This window comes from Eimeria tenella, genomic scaffold, assembly GCF_000499545.2.
Source record: "Eimeria tenella Houghton genomic scaffold, Eth_scaff339, whole genome shotgun sequence".
In the NCBI taxonomy this organism is placed as follows: Eukaryota; Apicomplexa; class Conoidasida; order Eucoccidiorida; family Eimeriidae; genus Eimeria; species Eimeria tenella.
Window position 1 is genome coordinate 831 of NW_013544390.1, and position 9033 is coordinate 9863.

Genomic DNA, 9033 nt, shown 5'->3' on the forward strand with positions numbered 1-9033 from the left:
CGAGTTTTTGGGCGTTTAGGGGGGGGTGCCTACGGAGAGGTGAGGTGCTGCCAGTTCCTGGCTACAGTTGATTATTTGCAAATTACGCTGGGATTGCTGTTGCCGCTATTGCTCTGGTAATTATGAGTTCCGAACAGCTGTTATTTTGGATCATAGGTTTGGAGTGCGATAACTCTCGACAGCGAGGCGCCGTTTGTCGAGACAGTCCTTAAACGGATGCGCTGCGATACTTTTTCGGCGCTTGGGGACCCTGCAGGCCAGAAGCAGCATGGACAACAGAGACAGCGCGCACAGAGAGGCTTTGCCCGCGAGGTGTTTTTTGGTGGGTCTGCTGCGGTTTGCAGAATCACGTCTATTTGAGCACACGAGATACGGTTCCGTCTTCAGTAGCTGCTACTGTTGGAGCTGCTCCTGCTCTAACTACTACCATGCCTGACGTTTTAATTGTAACTGCCGCGTCTACAGGCTTGCTGCTGCGTGACGTGCCTCACATCTCCCGTTTCGTGGAGGTCCTTCCCGCATACCCATCTGCTGCCTCGCCGGGTGCCTTTGCACCGCGAGCAACAGGCGCCGCAACTGTAGAGGAGTCAGCAGCTGCAGCTGCTGAAGCCGCCAAGTTCCTCCCTGAAATGACTAAGGAGGACTTAACAACTGCGGCGATGAGCGCGAGACAGAGCTGCTGCGGCCAGTGGCTGGTGTTCGCTAATGAGGGTGTCTGCCTCACCCACCTCTTCTTTGTTGCAGACAAAGGAGGCAGCGGCCTTTTAGAACCTGTGGGCTGCAGTCACCTCTCGTCTGCCAATGGCAACAGATTGCTTCAATATTAACAGCGGCAACAGCAAGAGGGGCAGTGACTGAAGCAGTACTAGCGATACCAGCTGCGATATCTGTCCAACGCTGTTCACGCTATTGCCTTGTTCTTTGTTTCTTCGGCTGCACACTTGTTGGTTGCAATTATACTAGTGGCGCATTCACTTGCTGCGGCTCTTCTTTAACACAGCATTTGCTGCAAATACCCTTTTACTTCTTTCTTTCCACTTCCGGCTCCTGCTGATGCTTTCAGAACGCCCTCTGGTGGTACTTGAAGGCCTCCGCGCGCATCAGACCTCCGCCGAGTCATGTGCGGCACTTCGCAGCAGCAGCAGTAGCAGCAGCAGCAACGGATGTTCCGTTTTTTCCATTGCTTCTGCAGCTACGGGAAAGCGGGAGCGAGCTGCTACTGGTCATCCGTGAGGTGTTGCAGCAGCTACTGCTAGCCTTGCGGGAAACTCACAAGCGGCAGATAACTCACAGAGACATCAAGCTGGTGAGTGATACGATAGGCTGTGGTCTCCTAGAACAATGAGGATGAGACAGGAGGACAAATATTTAGACATGCAGAGATATCGAGGCAAAAATAGTGACAGGTAGAGGCGCGGAAAGATAGAGAGGAAATTTGAGAGCCATACTTACGGGCAAACTGAATACTCAACGTCTTTATTTGCCCTTCAGTACTCGCCGCGTGTATGCCATCTTCTTTCTTGTGCAGCATTTGCTACTGCTGCTGTCACCACTGCTGCTTCCACTGCTGTTGCTGCGTAGGAAAACGTTTTGCTTCGTCCATCCCTGCCCCTTGCTGTTAGACTGGTCGACTGGGGCAGCGCTGTCACCAACGACACGGCATCGCCCCTGGCCCTTGGTGAGCGATAGGAGGCATAAGAGGGCTGTCCATCGGTTTTTGCCCCAAGCTACATACTTGTGTCTGTGGAGCTCTACGCGTGGAGCCCTTGTGACTAAATTATACAGTTTAGTTACCTTCTAGGGCGCTTTCTTTTAGGCAGGCGAGTAAAGGCAGTTTGCATACATATATGGTTTTAGATACACCCTATTGTATACAAGCTTGCGTATGCGTAATCTACACAAAGGCAGCGCCATTTAATCACTAGCTCGTGCGTCTGCTACCTCTTCACAGCCTTAAAGGCTCTGTGGGGAGAAGAAGCCCCTTCAATACTAGAAGAATCTGACGGTTACCAGCCTCCAGAAGTTTGGGCTCAGGCCGCAGCGCAGGCGGAGCTGAAGGCAAGCCTCCACAAGCAGCGTTACTACCACGATCAACAAGAGAAACAGCACTGTGATGGAGACTGCAGCGCCAGCAATGGCAGCCAAAACGGAGGCAATGGCAACATCAGTAATGGCCACAACAACAACGGCGCCGGCAGTAAATACACCAACAGCAGCGACAACAACAACAGCAAAACAAAAGCCGACAGAGACTTGCTGCATAGACCACCTTCGCACGACATGTGGGGTGTTGGAATGATATTTCTCAAGTTGGTGCTGGGCACTCCCTCACCTCTGGAACCTATAGACGACAGGCGACGGGCTAAAGTATGAACGCGTTGCTCCTGCTTTTTAAATTTGTAGTGTTGCTGGTACTTCTGGGCTTGCTGCCATGCACGGCGTTTACATATGGGAGCGTTTGCTTTGCTCTTGTTTTCAGCTGTCCCAAGCTTATCAGGGCAAGCCGCCTGAGGTGTTGCGTCACGACTTGCAGATTCTGGCGCTGAGTGACCTATGCTTGATTCCATGGGCTTCTGATCGCTTGCCTGCTGCTGCTTCGCCAACGGCTGTCGCTACTACATCCCAATCCTTCGCTTTCGCTTCACTAAAGTCTGCTGTAGTGACTGCGGCTGAGAGCTTCTACCTGAACTGGCTGGCACCATATAGGGAAAAAGCGACTTCGACAGAGCACCACAGCAAAGAACTTCTTCAAGGTGACGTGGAAAAGGTTGAGACGCAAGAAAAGAAGAAGAAAAAGGTCTGGCAAAAGACCAACGAACAGGAAGCGTCAGTTACTTTGCAGCGGCGTCGTTTTTTGGGATTTGAGCAGCTTTGAATGAAACAGTATAAACCATATGTACACGCATTTGCCCGTGTTTGCGCTTGTGTTCACGTTTGAGGCGCATTTACTTTTGTTGCAGCTGCTGGTGATATGTTTGCCACTGTTGTTATTGCTTCGTTCCCTTTAGGAAAAGGGGCTGGATCGGGATGGTTTGCTTGCGCTTATCTCCCGAGTTCGCGGGTTTGCTGAGGGGAGCGAATTGGTGCTGCGGCAGCAGCAGCAGGCACTGCAACGGCAGCAAACAGCAGGCCTCTTTAGCTTAGATCAGGATGACGATGACGCCCAATACCTCTTTACACAAAAGGGACAGACAGCGCAAAACAGACAACAGTACCGAGAGTGCGATGAAGCCCTCGTAAGATGCTTACGTCGCCGCTTTCTGCTCTTCGGTGCTTTTGTTGTTGCCATGACTGCTGTTGAGCAACAGTAGTCAAACATAGTGCAAAGGGGCAGGAGCAAACGGTAGCCGTGGCCAAAGAAATGAGATGGTAACAGTATCGAACTGGGGCATCGCCAAGCAGCCGCATCACCAAAAATCAACATCCCTCTCAGAACACCACTGTTAGGCGGTGTCGCTTTATGGTGACGCTGGTACTCAGCGGTCTTCCCCTTAAGTCGTGTTTCTGTCGCTCTGTGTTCTGCCGCTGCTGAAGTAATTTGTGCTTCCGATGCAGTAGCATTCGCTTGAGGTGGCTAATATTGGCTGCATTTGTTGCTCTTATATGCACTGCTGATCCCTGCAGTTCGCAGAAATACTGAGGTTTCGAGACCCTGCAGGCGTCGGGGTGCCCAATCCGTTAGCTCGCGATCTTCTCAGGAAGCTTCTGGCTTTTGACCCCCAAGTGAGTCATGTTCATGAGCCGCACGGTTTTAAAAGGAAAGCTGCTCAGCAGCCATGGCTCTGCGAACTTTTTTGTTTAGGCGTGCTTCTCGGGGTGCCCAGTAGTATAAAGGTGATTAATTATACAAGTGTGCATACTTGCTTAGGTTTGTACATAATGTAGCTTCGTATGGACTAATATGTCCACGCATAGGGACGGCTACAGCACAGAAGAGATGTCTTAGGTGTCTCGGAGGCTTTGTGGAGGGCGCCGTGAATCTATTGGGCTTACGTTGCCTTACGTAGGTTGTCGAATGGATGCGGATGTGCAGGAGAGGTTGTCAGCTGAGGCTGCACTGCAGCATCCTTGGTTTTCGGTCTCAGCCGCTGCTGCGGGCGCGGTGAATGAGCAGCACATCTCGCAGCCTCCATGAGCCTTTGGTATCTGTTTTGATGCCCCAAGAGTTTTTTTGGCTCCCGTTGCTTATGCAGCTGATTGCATCTCAGAGCATCTTTAGTGGCTGGAACAAGAGGAATGGCTGTGCAGGCACCGCATTGCATTCATTGCTTCTTGGAGACATGCTTGCCTACCCAAGTAGCCAGGCAGCAATTCACCGCTGTACAGATCTCAGGATTCGGTGGCCCATGTTTCTCTGTCCGACCCATGATGGAGGCAACCCTTCGCACGACTGCCGCTCATTTGCCCGTACGCAAAGCGGCAAAGTGACAAATGACAAGCGCGCTGCCCGTTGAGCGGGTAATTGTGCTGTTGGCAAGGGAAGGAAGCACCAGTGTATGCATGCTTGCATACATGCAAAAGCAGCCGCGGTAGTAGCGCGGGACTTGTATTTCTTCCATCTTAGAACGCATTTAAGCCACTGGACTTAATACCGTGAAGCAGCAGGTGGCGTGTGTTTAACCCGGTATCTTCGTGTACATCCTCTTTGTGCACTTGACTAGTCGCACTTATTATGTTTTAACAACTAGAAAGGCGCTACGTGCATCAATAAACAAGTGCCAACATCTTGTACACGAAGTTATGCATACATGTAGATAGATATGCCTTTGACCTTATCATCGTCAAAGTCACAAGTGGCCATCCTGATATAGCAATACAGCTATTATCCTGGATACTCAACCATAAAATTACAGATGCGTACTCAGGCAGACGCAATGGCAGAAGCACAAATGCGTCTAGTCGAAAGAGTGGCTGCAGAGACTGACGAACAAGAACGGCAGCGGAGGTATCAATACGAAGGACCAGAGCAGACGGACGAAGGTGCGATTGCACTGGAGGCGTTCACTTATTGCTCCTCGCATCTAGTGAAGCAGCAGAGACAAACACTGTGCAAGCTTGCCCAAATGGTAGCACTAGCAGCCGAAGCGATGAGCAGGTGCTACAACGGCACACCCCACGAAGAACGGTAATGCGTGAGATTAATTCACCGGACACATTGCAGGGGACTTTTAGAATGCACGCCAGTTTCCCACGAAAGACGTCGAAGGGATTGTCACTGGTAGATACTCGGAGGGACCAAAGTGACAGTGCTGCCTCGACTGTGAATTTCTTGGGTACTTATCTAGGCGTCACTACAAAGGAGTTTGACGGAACAGCGGGCGCTTAATTTCAGTCCCACCAGGCGTGCGACCAGCCTGCAAATTCCTAGAGATACTTGCCTTTAGGCGGACAAACTTGCCCACGAAATTCGCTAGCATGTACTCGCACTGCAGCTCACACCCTTTATTCAAAGCGAGTGACCAAATGTGCGCACACACAAAACAAACGCTCAAGTGTGCAAACATAGAAAGCTACATGCGTAGAGCCCAAGCTGCAGCTATTTGTTACGTGAATGCGGCATACACATTTGCGCACGCATCCAATGACGCGCAACTTGCAAAATAACGTATTCGAAAGAGAAGTGACCTGTGTATGCACCTGTGTACTTTCGCGTTCATGGCGTACGTCGTCTGCATCGTGCTTACGCGTGCGGGTTAAGTAAAAACTCACGTACGTCAAAGCCTACGAAGATGCAGCTTTGCGGATTTTCGTGACGCTCATTTACTTGTATGCCGGTGGGTACACCAGTATTTGCATGCTGATGCACCATATGCGTATATCGCGCTGCCTATATCTGAATGTAACTCCCCAGCATGTATAGACTGACGCTCTCGTGGTCACTCCCTAATGCTTTGTTTTTTTTGCTTTGTCACACAAGTACTTCGTTCTAGGATGCACTGCTCGGTGCACTAGCGCCTTCTCATACTGGTGGCTCCGCGCCGTCTTGCATTCACCTTCCTTTGTTGGTTCATCTGTCGTAGGTTTATCACTAAGTTTTGAATCATGAAGGTGTAAGTCTAAGCCCTAAGTTCTTGAGGGTGCATAGATGTCGGCAGGCGTGCTGCAGCACAAGGCAATAAAGCATCGCTATGTAGAAACTACACGTAATCCAAAAATGCCCAAATTTATTCCTGCAAGTTTCAAAGCCATTCTAAATTCATGTTGCTGCAACAGCGGCAGCAGCTTCTTCTGTTGCTGTGCAGTTGCAGGCATCGTCATCCTGGACAACACCTAAGAAGAGGGCTGCATTGGAAGTCGAATGCGAAATTTGGGGGGAGCAGCTGCAGCAGCTGGCTGCTGCTGCTGCTGATCTAACGGTGACGGTTGCAACGTTGAGTGTATCGGTTGTCCGTGGACAGCCTGTTGGTGCAGCTCCGGCGTTGGCTGCTGTTGCTGCAGCTCGGGCTCCCTTCCGGCCCCGAAAAGTGGCTGTGTGTGCTGCAAGTGTACATGATGCTGCTGTGTAGTGGCTGTGTTCATTGCTTGCTGCTGATGTTGTTGTTGCTGGGATGCGCCAAAAGATAAGCGAATACGCAGAGGCTTTAACCCTTGGGGCCGTTGAGTTTCTTCTTCCCCCATATGTGCCGAAGAAAAAGACTGCATATGTTCGGAGTAGTCTGGGAGAGGTCGCACTGGCAGTTGCTGGTGCGGTATCTGCTTCTGCTGCTGCTCATACGGTTGCAGCGTGTGCTGCACAGATTCCTCTCGTGCTTTCTTCTTTGACTTGGAGCTTTTCCCCTTTCTGTCGCGCCTAGTTTTTTCAAAAGTCCCCTCGAGCGCAGCAGCACTGCCAGTTACTGCGACTGCCGGGGCAGCAGCAAACGGCTGCTGTGAAAACGTCCCAACTGCTGCCCCGGAAAAGCCCGGAATAACTCCTTCAAGCGGCAGCTGTTGCATCTGTGCTTGCTGCTGCAGCTGCTGCGGCGTCTGTAGGGATTCGCCTAGAGCACTGCCAGCCTCAGGAACCTGAAAACCTACAGTCCCCATTTGCAGTGATGGTCCCTGAGTGGAGTGGCCGAGAGAAGGGGCGCTAGGAGAGTGAGTATACGCTAGGGAAGCAGCAAGCTCAGTCTCTCTAGCTGCTGACCTCCGCTGCCGCTTGGTCGGCAGCGGCAGCTGCTGCTGCTCCTGCTCTGAATACGGCATAGGTCCCAAGCCTCTCTTCGAACCCGATAAAGGCAGCTCAATCCCCTGAGGAATGTATCCCAAGTAGCTGGGTGTGTACGGCTGCTTTTTGCTACCTCCTGATCCTCTCCCTGAGCTTGTAGACCCCGTCGTACCTGCTGTCACCGCTGGTTGCCCTGCCACAGAGACCGGCCTTGCGGGCAACCGCACAACAGTTTTCCTCCTGGCAGCAGGTCCACCAAAAGCCACTGCCCCCTCCTGCTGCTGCAGCCAGGATCCAGTACCTGGAGCCACCGCAGCGGCTGGTGCTGGCGCAGCATGCGAAGATGGTTCGAAAGAATCATAAGAGGGAGTCTTTCTGCCTTTCCAAAAAGGCAACAGTGTTGAAGTGGCGCTACGGCTGTTCGAACCCACACTCCGCACGGTGGAACTCAGCTGCGAGGACACCGCTGAAGCTTCATCGTCATCCCCCTCCCCCTCAGCCTCCATCAGTTCACCTCCAAGCCCGTCGCCCCCTGCTCCTGAGGCCTCGCCATCTGAAACAAAGAATAGCAGCAGAAAAAGCAGAGTCTTTGGCAACAAGGCCGATTATAACTGCCCGCATATGCCCACAGAAAACGCTTCATGCACACATCCAAGAAACATCGGCTACTGCACGGAAAGCAGCATGACTAGCAGCGGCAGGGATGCTGGAAGAAGGGCAGCATAACAGATCCCAGTGCGTCACTGCAGCAACAGCCAACAGGGAGCAACAGTCACCATCAGGCGAAGCCAACGTTACGCCATATTCATCTCCGCACACACTGCTGACTCGCGCAGTCGCAGCAGCGCCTGTCACGGCTGCCAATGCAAGCTCACCAGGTAAGGAGGTGCTTGCTGTTGAGTCCCAACAGCTCCTGTATACTTCAAAAAGACGTCGAACTCTCTCACCCTGTGCTGCGGATTGCATACTGTGGAACGCCACACAGGCATTCACGCGGCTCCTTATCAGCACAAATCCCATGCACTCCAGCGCCTACATTCAACGCAGCAGTAGCAGTAGCAAAGCAAAAAAAATTGACTCACCACCAGCAAATGCAACAACCAAAAGCCGCAAACACGCCCGCAGCAGTTGCCGATGCAAATAGACGCGAATCAGCAACAAAAGTAACTACTGAGGCTTTTCAAGGCACCTGAAGCGGCTCCAGAGGGGAGAGGGAGCAGCTGCTCCTGATATGCTGTTAATGGGCAGACGTACCCGAAGAAAGATCGGACTCTCCTGTCCATTATATGCTCTCGCGTTCTCAGTCAGCCTAGTTAAATACTTTTCTACTTTGCTGTCGAAAACAAAAGCCACAAGACCAGATCTTCAGATCATCAACTACTTGTGTCATCATCATCTATTACCGCTGTCCTGGCTGTTCTAATTCACTGCCACTACTAAATCAGCGGCATCCGCTTCTGCTCCTGCTTTTCGCCGTAGGGCTACAGCAGCAACAGGAAATGCTGCACTAGTGCAGAAGGTGGTGGCTCACTTAAGCGAAGTAAATTCGTGCTTGTCAGCGAACCTCCGGATTTGTAGAAGGCATACGGGTTTGGCTACACGCTGCATTTGCAATCAGGAAAGATACTAAACAACTTATGGATAAACTCGAAAAAAACAACCCGAAATTCGCAAAAGCAACAAGCATGAAGAAAGGGTAGGCAGCAGGGGGAAGAAGCACGTAAAAGTCATAAGACGCAACCTAAGATCAACATGCGAACAAGAACGGGAGTAACAACCGAGAGCAGCAAAGCAGAGCAATCAACTCACAAAGGTACACTCACAGTTACATCGTGAGAAACACAACTACGCAGAAGTCAATACACGTAACACATATCCACACAAGA

General features: G+C 51.5%; 3 protein-coding genes across 3 annotated transcripts; 2 read left to right on the plus strand and 1 right to left on the minus strand.

Annotated features, from left to right (window-relative positions):
- Nucleotides 1-428: 428 nt before the first annotated feature.
- On the plus strand, nt 429-4135 carry ETH_00017550 (Kinase-like protein, related; the record flags this gene model as incomplete). The annotated part of the gene is made up of 8 exons (XM_013379499.1): nt 429-773; nt 1064-1306; nt 1582-1678; nt 1952-2367; nt 2480-2797; nt 3009-3236; nt 3625-3723; nt 4034-4135. 8 exons carry the CDS (start codon nt 429-431, stop codon nt 4133-4135), a joined length of 1848 nt encoding a protein of 615 aa, XP_013234953.1.
- A 739-nt stretch (nt 4136-4874) lies between these two features.
- ETH_00017555 (uncharacterized protein) lies at nt 4875-5129 on the plus strand (the record flags this gene model as incomplete). Its single annotated transcript, XM_013379500.1, has 1 exon — nt 4875-5129. One exon carries the CDS (start codon nt 4875-4877, stop codon nt 5127-5129), a length of 255 nt encoding a protein of 84 aa, XP_013234954.1.
- Nucleotides 5130-6270: 1141 nt separating this feature from the next.
- Nucleotides 6271-8755, minus strand: ETH_00017560 (uncharacterized protein; the record flags this gene model as incomplete). Its single annotated transcript, XM_013379501.1, has 4 exons — nt 6271-7700; nt 8023-8179; nt 8402-8480; nt 8679-8755. 4 exons carry the CDS (start codon nt 8753-8755, stop codon nt 6271-6273), a joined length of 1743 nt encoding a protein of 580 aa, XP_013234955.1.
- Nucleotides 8756-9033: the final 278 nt, after the last annotated feature.